Raw genomic sequence first — 13267 nt, 5'->3', positions numbered from 1 at the left:
CGTCGGGGTAAGACTTTTCCATCAGACATAGTCATCGCTGTCAAAAGTTTATGTTGAGTCTCTCCAGTGTAATCCAACATCAGAGAAACAACTTACTGCCCAAAAGTTTTAAAATTCTTAATTATTTCCTGGTGAGGCGGTAGTAGTTTCGAAGTGGTATTCCCCGAGGAAACACAAAGTTTCACATTATCTAGAGACAGTAATTATTGTGAACTGCACTATTGTCCAGAAAATAGAAGAATTTTTCGCTTCTGTTCTTTATGTCTTTGTCTACGCTCAACGGACACATTAAACAATTTTGTTGTAATAGAAGCTTTCTTGTGGAACGGTGAAACACAAAAATGATACCCTTGAAAAATCGAGGATTAGCAGCCTTAGCTATCAAAATAGGTTTTAGTGCAATTAACAGCTATACGCGTGAGATTTGTCATCTTTAAAAGTCAGTGCTCTGTCGTCTGTCGGAAACATTTGAAAAACTGCCGTTTCGTCAGTATTGAGGACAGCGTATGTGTTATAATTTGCCAGAACGCTTCCGAGTTCATTTTTTTCATACCGAATAAGCCATGTTATTAACATTGGCTCTTTCACCGCGAATCTTCTTGAAAATGATGCGTCTTTTTTTTTTTTTTTTTAAAAAAAGTTGATGTGCCACCCTCACTATGCTCGGACTAACAGAGAATTACTTGGACTTTTCTTTCTGCATATAACCTCCGACAAGAACGTTTCGTTCTCCACGTTGACTCTATCTCAGTAAAAGCTGCGCGATCTCACCTTTGCTGGGTTCGCATCCTGCCTCCGTGTGATAAGTTTTCATCAGTACAATATTTCTACTTCAGGATTGGAATCTGCATGTATGACGGAATCCTGAAAATTTTTCTTTCTTTGAAGTACCTTTCAAAATTTGTTTCTATACTATAATACGTTACGCATTGTTGAGTAAACAGAGGACTAACGTAAAGACTGAAAGATACAAATAGTACTGAAACAACTGGCGAAACAGTTCAAATTGCTGATTGTTAGATAACCGTTAACTTCGAAATTACAGTGTGTTATCGGGCGGTCTGTCATTACAAATACTCCGATCTATCGATTGTACCAAAAAGTTTGTGAATTCTTCGGTTTGTCAAGTTTTTTCCTAGGAACGGGGCAACTAGTTCGATTTATTTAAATTCGAATTAACATTATAGACAGTACCAACAACAATTCAAGTTTACAGCAATGCTATAGGGTTCAGTATTTTTTACTTTACCTATGTTCTGCCAAACCCATTGAGATTAACCCTACGGTTAACCTACCCGCTCCTCTTCTCCCACCCTCCCCCACCCCCAACCCAGTGGATCCCACGCCATCAACTCAATGAGTCACAGTAGCGAGATTAATCAAGGGCTTGTTGCACAGTTTGAGATACTGGCAGGGGGAAAGCTGGTGGTACGTAATTTCCCATGACCAAATTTTGATGATTAAACTATCTTCAACACTACCATTCTACCTAACCACCTATTATGTGTCGCCGGCCGCGGTGGCCGTGCGGTTCTGGCGCTGCAGTCCGGAACCGCGAGGCTGCTACGGTCGCAGGTTCGAATCCTGCCTCGGGCATGGGTGTGTGTGACGTCCTTAGGTTAGTTAGGTTTAAGTAGTTCTAAGTTCTAGGGGACTTATGACCTAAGATGTTGAGTCCCATAGTGCTCAGCGCCATTTGAGCCATTATTATGTGTCACGATTTTTTACGTATCTGCTTTGCACCTGCAGACGCTGTGCCGTATTGTTGCAGATGGACGCAACCACGTGCCCTGCTGCATCCGACAAGGAGTGCCCGACATTTGCCAAGACGTGTGCCGAGGGGAGTACACCGTTATCACGGACAACATCAAGACGCACTTCTCCTGCTCCGCCTACACCGAGGAGACGTTGGCATGCATCGTCGACGGTGTCGGTCAGTATTGCAATGCTATTTGTCTCCATCCACCTGGTCCTCTTCCCTCACTCAGTCCATCTGCTCCTCCCCCTCTCTGTTCATCTGCTCCTTTCCCCCTCTGTACATCTGCTCCTTACCTCTATCCATTCCCTCCTTCCCACTTCACGTCCACCTCCTTTACCCCTCTCACTGTCCGTCCCCTTCTCCTCCTCACTCTACCTCCTCGTCACTCTTCTCTGTACCTCCTCCACCCCTCACTCTGTCGATCCCCTCCTGCCCTCTCTCTGTCTATCCGCTACACCCGCCCTCCTCTGTCCATCTGCTGCTCCCCCCTCCATTTCCTCCGTCATTCTCTGTCCATCTGCTCCTCCTTCTCTCTGTCCATCTGCTATTTCCTTCTTTGTCCACCTGCTCCTCTCCTCTCCCTCTGCCTATCTGCTCCTCCCCTTTTCTGTCCATCCCCTCCTCCCTCTCTCTATCCATCTCCTTCTCTTTCCTTTTTCTGTCCATTTCTCCCTCTAAGACCATCTTCTCCTGCCCCCTCTATTTCCTCCTCACCTCGTCTAAGTTCATCTCCTTCTACCCATTCTTTGTCCATCTCCTCCTCCCTCTCTCTCTGTCCAGTTGCTCCTCCCCAGTTTCTCAGTACAACCCCTCCTCTCCCTCTCTGTCCCTCACCCTCCCTTTCCTTTCTCTGTCCATTTCACTCTCCCCTCTATATCCCACTGTTCTCTTCCCTTTCTTTGTCCCCTTCCTCTCTCTGTCCCTCTCCTTCTCCCCCGTGTCTATGTCCTTCTTCTCCTTCCTCCTCCATGTCTGTCCATCTCTTCCTCCCCATTCTCCTTCCACGTTATCACCCCTATCCCAATATGAGATTACTGGTTCTTACCCACACGCGATTTCTTTCCAGATAAGAAGTAAAGTGTATACCAAATGTGGCTGAAATCGACTCAAGCATTTAGGAGGAGCTTTTCACTCGCCAGTATGCCCACATACCGCACATGTCATATATATTTTACATATATTTAACATATTTCACACTAATTTTTATACATACTTCGCCTCTGTCTCTAGCTAATTTCTCTCTACAGTTTCGTTTCCAAGCAGCTCAGTGTTCATGACGTCATATCTCCAGAATTACATGTCGGTACAATGATATAATTTTGCTGATAAATTCAGTGGTATTTGTAGTGTCTGCAAAGTGGGTCGCGAATACACTTAGTAGTAAAAAGGTAACGAATCAAAATGTTAATCTTTATGTGGCAGTTACTGCATAAGTAGCGAAAAAGTAGTAAGCTATGAACTTTTTTCCGTTCATCATTTTGTGGGCGTCGTCAGCGAGAAAAAGTTTCTTAAAGATTTGAAATTCTGTTTAAAGTCAGTTGCAAGTCACTAAGTGCTCTCATTCTCAAATACTGGATGAATAAAGCCTGGGTGATCACGAGTCGTGGGCTACACTTCTTTTCAGCCCCCACCCTTTTGAGAGATGATTCTTACTCCACAATGGATCCTTCCAGACAGTAAGTGATATGTGTACCAAGTTTGTTTAAAATAGATTCAGTGGTTTATGTGGAGGTGTGGAACGTTCTTACATTCACACATACATATACACTTTTATAATATATATGAGGTACACAGACACATCCTTGCATGATATTGTTGGAACATTCTCACCGCTTCTTGTCATTATCTTCGCCCTATATCAATAAAGGACTGTACGCCAGACGTGGAGTTTTTAAGATTACTTTGTTAACTCAAGGACAATAAATAAAGTATTTTACTAGCTGCTCAAGGCGGTAATGTGACATTCTTCAAGACACTTTCATTCGCAAAAATCTTTTATCGCTAGCAGTAGTTTATTTATGGCAGCAGTCCAGATAGCGAAAAAGTCTAAAGCAGCGTCCACACCGGCCACGTCGCGCAAAACCAAGGAAAGGAGATCGGCACAGCGCGGCAGATCTTGTCAAACCACGCCGCTCTGCGCAACAACGAATTCCGCTAGTGTCGATACATCGAAGGAAATGGTTCGTTCGTGCGCTCCCTGTTTGAACAGTGTTTCTCGTTTATCATTTTTATTACACACACACAGGGATAGATCACTGATATCAGAAAAACACCCCAAAATATAAGATCAAGTACACAAATGCTCAGTTTCTAGAGGAGGACAGCTGTAAAACAGGAAAAAAAGGCATACGTAGGCAAAGAAATGCACTAGTGAAACTGGGCGAGAGAAACGAATACAAGTTACCAATGTGGTGTCACCGCACGCACTACCTTAAATCCAAAACACTTGCCACTACTGCCGCTTAGTGACCCAATGTTTCTTTCCCTTTCACTTGCACTTCTCGTGCAAAAGCGATTGCACTCACTCACACATATAGATGCCGAGTCGTAAAGTTGAATCGTACTTCGCAAGACATAAGTTAGTACTAGGATTTGTGCACGTAGACCAGTAATTTAACAATTACAGGAATTCGAGACTATTTCACTAATTATTCTAAAGCGGAATTTCAACCATCATTCCGGGACGGCCCCGCAGAATTGGGGACAGTTGGCCACCTTAGGTTTAATAATTTAGTTCGGGTACACTACAGTATTCAGACTATACCATAACAATATACATAATAGCATTTATAAGATGCAGCCATTACACGTTATTAATAACCATAAGTCATCACCACCATGTTACGCAATGTGAATACCTGGAATTTAGTACACGTTCAAAAATTAAGTGCTCAGTATTTATGAAGACACAGAGTAAATGAAACTGAAAATTAAAAATATACAGTTTGATTCTTGGCATCTGAAGCACAGAATCATTTAAACAATTACTCTTCCTGCACTCCATTTGCGAATGGGAAAAAGACATAATAACTGGTACGCATCATTTCCTGTGTATTTCACAGTGGTTTGCAGCGTATGCATACAGAATATTTTTGACCAAGTCAAGTGCTTTTCTGCGGTTTTCAGCTACTGAATTAGACGTTTGGTTACTTCTAATTATTATGCACAAATTGGTCTGATTTTGAATTGATTACGGTCAGTTCTTAGCGAGTTAAATGTATAACAATGTTCACTTACCGTTCTTCATCTTTTTGAAAGCTGAAAAAGCTTGTCATTGCATATTTGCATTAGAATTTGAATCACTTCTGCAGCGGCCATTTTTCTTTATAACAGATCATTACATTCAAGGGCGCCCATGCGGTAGTTTGAAGGGGGGGGGGGGAAGGGAGGGGGAGGGAGCATGGGGCTAGACCTGGAAGTGTGGAGTATTTTTGATATTTTGGAAGACGAAAGGCGAATTGTACGAAACCATAAAAAAGTTCCAGATGTGACTTAAAAACACCTGACTACACTATATTTTTTCCTTTTTCTGAGAGCTTTGGGGAGTGCCCCCTCCCCCCGCCACCCCCGCGTTAAAGCTTAACTTATTAACACGTATTTCTAATTTTTGCTGTACATCAAACAACTGTTAACTTGTAGGTAATCCCAGCAGCTGAACACACAAGTAATATAATGAAATAAAATGTATCCGCCTTTGGCTTCAAACACAATTACAACTCGGTTTCAATATGACAGACTTCGCACCTGTGCACTAAATTTTGGCGCATGGATTGCAGCCGACTTTCCCTTCTATACTTACTCTCTATTCTTCAACAACACACTGGCGACCAACCGCGGTGTAGTCCTCTTCGTCCCGGCCGTTATGTCGACCTTTCCAAATCGCGCCCGCTCCCTCTCCTTGAAATAGCGCCTCAGTTGTTACGAGGCTGAGAGCGTCTCTCTTCTAGTGTCCAGTAAGCAAAATTCGTTGCCGATATCTATATTCCAACTGAATCCAATGAGTCAGCAACAGTTCTCACTAACAGGTTAGATATGGGGATGATCGTAACCTCGAATTGCGCACAAGGTATTGTAAATCTTTCAGAATATTCTAGAAAAATCAGACTTCACTGCAGTTTCGTAACAAACTATATCAAACAGAATTTCCAAACAAAATTTCCCGTTGATGCAACTTCCGTCATTTCCAATAATTCCAAAATGTAGCACATTATTAATGTAACAATATAAAAATATCTAATGGATGAAATAATGAGAAAACTCAAGATCTGAAACAGTTTGTACTTGGATGCGTTTTTACGCCACGATCAACTATATAGTTCCGTGACGTATTACTAAAAATTTGCGAGATAAACTTCAGGAATTGTGCTTTTAGGTCGTCCACTAAGTACAAATTGAATTCTTCATATTAGCGAATCAGTTTCTCCAATCATCCACGCCTCACGCAATGTGCGAGCATCGCAGATAATGTTCTATGTCTCCGACACTGGCAGCAGCAACGATCACACTCTTTCAACAATAACAATGCAATCACGGTTGTCTGCAACATGGGGAGAGGGCAATAGGGGCACAACCATCTCAACCTGGAATCTACAGTACGCGCTATTTATTCCTTAGAGAATACTTATGCGCATCTAGAAATGATTGTCTATTATCCCTCAGTCGAAGATTTAGCAATATCAGCATAACATGGACGACCACAAATAGAAATATTATGGCTTTGGCAATTACTGTATAATTTACGTTTGCTTGGCACACTGTTCACAGAAAATTACAGTTTCTTTCGGTGCAGCTGCGTTCCTGCGCTGACGTAGGCCCAAGGCAGAGACAGTCTTTTGCAGAACAGTGCTGAAACATGGCCCCCAGTCTTTTTTCAATTATTTCCACCTACCCGATATTGCTGGGTACAAAACCACACTATTCAGTTTTGCAGGGCAGATCACTAGACTGTCCGCGGAAGAACGCGGTCGTATTATACAGTAGGAGTGCGTGTTTCATTCGCAGCAAAGCCTTTGTGGAAAATCGTCAGTCGTTTGAACGATATTTCTGAAATGTTATTACACACGATTTTATCCGACTTACTGTTCGTACTATGAGAGACATCGTCATTTTGTACGAAAATTTTAACTATTATATGTTTTCAGAAGAAAATCCACAATTTAAAACTTGCTGTAAATGGTTCATTGCAATTTTATAGATTTCTTCGCTTCTTTCAAGAGCTAAGCTGTTGTTTTTCACGCTTTACGCAGCCGTTTACAAAGGCTCCTCAGGTGGCTTCTTGGGCAGAGCTCATAGTGCCCTCTGGCGATTACAAAATGTACTCTTGTCTTCGTTAATCCGTTTTGAAGGTTTGCAAGTGGGCTCGAAACAATTATTTCAACAAAAGAAATTCTTGTGTTTGACTGCATCAACAGTATATGCACACACTAAGAAGACATCCTACGATGTGACTGTATCTGATATGGACTCCTTTCTGATGGCTAGCCGCTTTAGACAACAGACAAAACTGTGTGCCAATAAATGAAATTCCAAAATGAACTTCACATTACATTTAAACGATCACCAATTTCTCTTACCACTTCCGCTCTCGTAATGCAGATGCACTAAGCTGCGCAGCGTTGCCGGCTAGTTCACATCAACACCGGCCAGAAATCAGTTAATACCGGTCAGTGCCATTCGATTTTAACCGCTTCAAGTTAATTTGTCCCATCAGTAACCTCACTGAGAGTCTTATTATAGCGCCCATTTAAAACGCACACAGCAAACAATTCACACTTTAGAAAACCATGTAGGGCACACACTATATTTCGTAGTATGATTTAGTGACACACAGAATGGGGAATTTGGTTACTCCAACAGTTGACTACACCTCGTAGTCAGTCTGACATCAGTATGTAGAGGACAACAATAATAGAAGTCGGGATGCCACAGAACAACGGTTTTTTTCCGTTTTCGTTTGTTGAGCTCGCAGTACAGCAGAACTCAAAACCAGTGAATGTAAAATGACTCATAAAGGAAAGAAACCTCTGCTCTGTAATCGAGTGTCTTGTCAGATAGAGGACACGGTATGCTTCGGGACACAGTACTTGTGTTAATTGAACTCTCCTTTCTTATATTCATATTGTAAAAAATTTATAATTTTTGTATGCTGCCCCTTGGAACAGTCCGAGCCTCAGTTGTAAGCCATCAATTCTCTTGGATATAATAAAATTAATGTTGTCCTCCAGTAAATTTTATTTCTTGTGGCATGCACTAATTCAAACTCAGCAACTTAGTTATATTTTTAAAAATGTCAATGTTAGAGTCCGTTTGCCCCCGCTCTTGAGTAAACATCTGCTGACGCCCATCACTGGAGTATCATTCAGTGAATGAGTTATTGACAACGTACGTAAAATGTAACACGAGTACCATTCTGTAACATGTCAATAACATGCATTCAGTTTCGGTTACAAAACGTTATAGGCAGCTTCTGGGAATGCAGGTATCTAGTGGCTGGACTGCCTGAGGAAGGCATAACTTGCTGCCTCCTCATTTTTCCTCCCTGGCAGCCTGTGTTGTGTGGAGATCGATTGCTCTGCTGCAGTCACACTCCCTATTAAGCTCTTGATAAAAGGTGTGCAGGTAGCACTTAGGTGAACTCGTGTGACACAGAGCTGCTGCCGAGCCCTCCGGAAGACGTGGAAGTGGAGGCCCTCACGGAGAACACCATCCGCGTGTCGTGGACGGTGCCCTCGGAGAACGCCGACACCGTCACCACATACGTCATCAACGTGACGTCACTGCGACAGTTTGACCAGGACCCGCAGCCGCCGTCTGAGGACTACGACCTGCCGCCTGCCGCCGTCACCTTCAGCGCCACCGCCTCCACGGCAGACTCGTCTACAAGGTAGGTCTCCTGCCACACCGTTCAGTACATTCATCACGTAACTAGCGAATTGGAGCAATTCATACACATTGACGGCTTCTCCGATGTTCGTGTCAGGTGACTCCAAATTTAAAAGACGTCAAGTTTATCGAGGCGACTGATAGACACCCCACACGTGCTTCCTGTGCTTCAATCCGCGGTTCGGTTTTGGACAGGGGTTAACAGTTTGTTACTGTCCCCCCCCCCCCCCCACAATATTACCTCCGCTTACGCTTTTAACGTGCCACAGATATCTACAATTTTAATATCAATAAAATGTCTAAAATCTTTTAATATACGAGGGGGACCCGAAAGAAAGTGAACTAATTTTTTTGGTGGGCAGAGTTTTTGCAGCACCGCGTTTTGCAGCTAGGAGCGCACGGAGCGAACTTTCCAGAGCCAGTAAGCTGAGTGCCAGGAGGAGGTCAGGACTAGTTACGACAAAGTTTATGATGACTACAGTTTTGTGTGATTGTCGTTTTTGCAATGACTGATTTTCTATGAATTTTGGTTTTTGCTGAGATCAAGTGAAACAGAAGCTCTTGGAATGTAAAAGCGGCGTAAAAAGACGATTCTAGGGGGAAAAAAGTGCTCGAGTGGATTTTCCGTTCCAAAAATGGTGAATATCAGTTGATGACAAACCTCGTTCTGTTCCTCCTTCCTTGGCCCAAGTTCATTACAGCGAACTATGACAGAATATTTGGCATTGACGAAGATGCGGGTCAAATTCCTGCCACGGCTGCTGCTGACTACAGAACAAAAATAAGGTCGCGTGGAAGCATGCTGTACTTTGAAAGAAGAGTCCCGAAATGAACCATTTTTTTTCAAAAATTAATACATGTGACGGATCTTGGTGCTATGCGTACGATACTGAATGAAACCAACAATCCTGTGGAAGACTTAAAGTTCGCCTCGCCACAAGGAAGACCATTAGATGGAATCAAACTTTAAAACACTTCTGATTTGCTTTTTCGATGTGGGACGAGTCATCCATTCAGAGTTTGTTCTGTAGGGTCAGATAGTTGACAGGGCTTTCTACTTGTAAGTTTTGAAAAGATTGCGCAACGTGTGCGCCGGAAGCTGCCTGATTTGTGGCAGTCAGGTGACTAGTTTCTGTGTCACGTCAGAGCCCCTGCTCACACAGCCCAACCTGTTCGATATTCTTGACCAAAAATGGTGTGACCCCTGTTCCTTACCCCCCACAGTCATCCGACCTTGGCCTGTGCCTTTTTTTTTTCCTAGAATGAAAATGAGACATGGAAGGAAAAAGTTTTGCTAATGTTCCTGAGGTGAAGAAAAAACGACGTAAGCACTGTCAAGCATCACAAATGATGAATTTAAACAATTTTTTGAAAAATGGAACAAAATAGTAGACAAGTGCATTAATACAAGTGGAGAGTACTTTGAAGGGGATTGAAGGTTTGTGCTTAAAATGTGAATAGGCCTAAATAAGTTTAAAAAAATAACTTCGGTTTCTTTCGGGTATCCTGTCGTAATATCTTGTTTACATTGGCACTTAGTATATCACTTTAACGTAACATACAAGAAACTGCAACTCAGAAAAATGTTGCATCCAAAAAGGATTCGTCCGAAAATCTGGGAACAGATGCCGTGCCATTAATTTAAGTACTGTAATAGTAACAAACTTTCACAAATTTGCACAATATAAACTCAACGCAGGTCTGGAGACTACTAGGAACATGTAAATAAGAGGATTGGTGTTTCTTTCAGTCGTTTCCACCTACATTCGGGAAGTCGATCTTTCTGTGGTTTCCCGAATTCGAGTCTCCGTCCGGCACACAGTTTTAATCTGTCAGGAAGTTTCTGTGTGGTGTTTTTTCTTGGTGGAGGGTCTTGCACTTTCTGTCTTCCGTTAGTCAGCTTCCTGTGCTGAATTAGTTCTACCTATGGACGTTTTTCGAATCGTGACGTATTTTTTAAATTTTGTTTTATTTTATTTTTTTAGCAGGTGCGATCAGCCTGTGATTGTGCACCATTACCCAGCGGCAATGTTACCGATCCGGTCGTACGCCCACCACGTGTGCAAGTCTTTACACATGCAAATGAAAGTATACAGCGTTAAATGTAGCCTGTAATTTACAGAATTCCTCGCCATTCTCGTGACTCATCATTTTCATGCTACTTTTAAAAATGGCTCTGAGCACTAAGGGACTTAACATCTTAGGTCATCAGTCCCCTAGAACTTAGAACTACTTAAACCTAACTAACCTAAGGACATCACACACATCCATGCCTGAGGCAGGAGTCGAACCTGCGACCGTAGCAGTAGCGCGGTTCCGGACTGAGCATGCTACTTTTTTTCCCGAAAGTTGGCTGTGAACTTCTTAAAACTGAAGTATGTAAAAATATAAACATTTATGGTAGGCCATACCATGACATTCAACATACGAAGACAGATTGATAATCATGGTAATTATTTCTCAGATTAATCTCTTTGGAGGTCAATGCATTTTAATTTCCTCATAAATGAAAGTTGTAAAGTTATTTTGTTGAGGGTAACATGAGCTGTATGGTAAGATAAGTCATTCTAAAGCAGCTGTCAGCCACTAAACTGATGAATATACCCGTATAAATCGTTTTGTCGTTCTTTGTCACTGCAAGTTTTGAATGCCTTTGGGAGCAATCATTGAAGCATGACGCCTTACAGTACTACAGTACACAGGGCTCCTAAGATAACTGGACGATTTCACAGTAAACACATGAATCATACATATGCTCTGGAATTTTTAACTGGCGAAAAGCAAAGATCATTGTTTTCTCTTCACATCATTTTTATTTCTCGTAGGGCACAACATCATCAGTCTCTCATAATCTGTTGCATCCATCTGAAGACGAACTGTCCGTTCAAACCTGGTAGCAGGAAACAAAAAATAAATAGTTAGGATACTGTATAATCTTCCCCTTTTCTGGGAGCGAAACAATCTGTGGGAATCGGATGACTTTCCACTGGTACGGAATGTTTACACCCGTTGCCAACCTTAGCTACTAAACAACACGACACACCGTACCATTGTAGAAGGCCGTTTGAGAAAGAGGGAGGGAATTATTCCCTTGCATCTTTCCTCCCATCCCCATTACCCAGAGCAGCCAATGCGACAGGCGACATTTGTGAGCGTATGTTCACAGCTTAACATGCAAAGGAGCCAGTGGTGTATATGGCTGATAGATGCTTCACAATAATGTAGTAAAGAAATTTATTTCGAGCTGTGCAAGTAATTTTTGATGAAACAGAGAACCTCTTCATTACCTAAACGTCATTTTTTGAGGATAGAAAGCAGAAAACAACACATAGGGCAAAATCTGGAGAATGGTGTTGGAAAGGAACAATTTCGGAGACAATTTTCTGTACATTTTCTTATCGCAATGGCTGGTATGAGCGTAGACGAATGGTCCTATCATATGAGCGAATATTTGCGCTGTTACGTTGTTCAGTCTGACTCAAACGACTAAGGAGATTCTCTAATAACCAATTGACTCACTCTGCTCACGGCGACCTGGACATTGTGTGTCTTAGTTATGTGCTTTTCGCTATCTATGAATCACGTGTCTGTTCGAAACTGTGACACAATTCTGGCTTGCGGGAAAGTTTTCTACAGGCACAAATTTCTGTAGTCTTTTACAGTGTTTCTTCCTCTTTCCATTTCCTGCAAAGAGGTTGTGCAGTGGTTGAGGGCTGAACTCGTTTTTGGAGAGTAACGTTCTTCAAATTCTCGTTAGGTCGTGCACTTTCAGATTTTCCGTAATTTTCTTATTTCGCTTAGCGGTTCTCTCGAAATGGCCCCTGGTGATTTCTTAATACATGCTTACTCACTCTGAGCTTGTGTTCCATGTTCACCTTGTCACTGGCGGCGTGACAAAACGTAATCTCTCTTTCATGATATTGCTTCTCAACCTACATCTTTCGTTGATGATGCTTGACATTTGCACGCTAGTGTACATGTTATTGTCATTGAGCATGACGACACATCGTTTATTGCTGATGGTTAACTTCATTAAAGATACATAAGAGTGAACGATATACGAGGACATTTCTACAAAGAATTCCGTGAGAAAGTTCTTGCAAGCTGCCATCGCCATTCCCAGAAAATATGAGCCTCTATGTGAAGTTAAACGTTGCATTTAGAGATTCAAAGCGTGGAACCTGCCATAAAGTGGGTGACCTCTCCTCCTGTCTGTGTTTGGTGCATTGACTTATATTGTCCGCTAACAACCGCCGACATCAATGGATGGATAGTCGCATCCGCTTCAAACTGTATATACTAAATATATATTCTACCATGTTCATATGGCCTGAAAGTAAAAGTGTCTTCCAAAAGATGGAGCATTGCCTCAATTACCGACTTTACGTCCTACTAGCAATGCCTTCTATACAGTTTGATGAATATCTGCCTGTTGCTCAGGGACAGCTACGCTGACGCTGCTGATAGCTATGCGCGCGCTGCAGCTGCGGAGATACCGTTCGCTGGTGAGGAGATGACGGCACCTCCGTCACCCCACGAGGTCTCCCCAGTGCAGGCAACCTACTCCTACAACGTCTCGGTAAGTCCTGGCAGCTACATACAGACCCGCAGATATGATCAGCTTTT

General features: G+C 42.5%; 1 protein-coding gene across 4 annotated transcripts in view; it reads left to right on the top strand.

The window, feature by feature from the left end:
* Positions 1–13267, top strand: part of LOC126237234 (Ig-like and fibronectin type-III domain-containing protein 1) — a 1152289-nt gene that overhangs the window by 1033796 nt on the left and 105226 nt on the right. For all 4 annotated transcript variants that reach the window (XM_049947130.1, XM_049947127.1, XM_049947128.1 and 1 more), the window contains 3 exons: positions 1772–1933; positions 8408–8642; positions 13082–13220. In XM_049947130.1, coding sequence (XP_049803087.1) covers positions 1772–1933; positions 8408–8642; positions 13082–13220 — 536 coding nt within the window. The remainder of the gene's footprint in view (positions 1–1771; positions 1934–8407; positions 8643–13081; positions 13221–13267) is intronic.

This window comes from Schistocerca nitens, chromosome 2, assembly GCF_023898315.1.
Source record: "Schistocerca nitens isolate TAMUIC-IGC-003100 chromosome 2, iqSchNite1.1, whole genome shotgun sequence".
NCBI classification, from domain to species: domain Eukaryota; kingdom Metazoa; phylum Arthropoda; class Insecta; order Orthoptera; family Acrididae; genus Schistocerca; species Schistocerca nitens.
The sequence above is the reverse complement of the archived record's forward strand: the minus strand, read 5'-3'. Positions and strand labels throughout refer to the sequence as shown.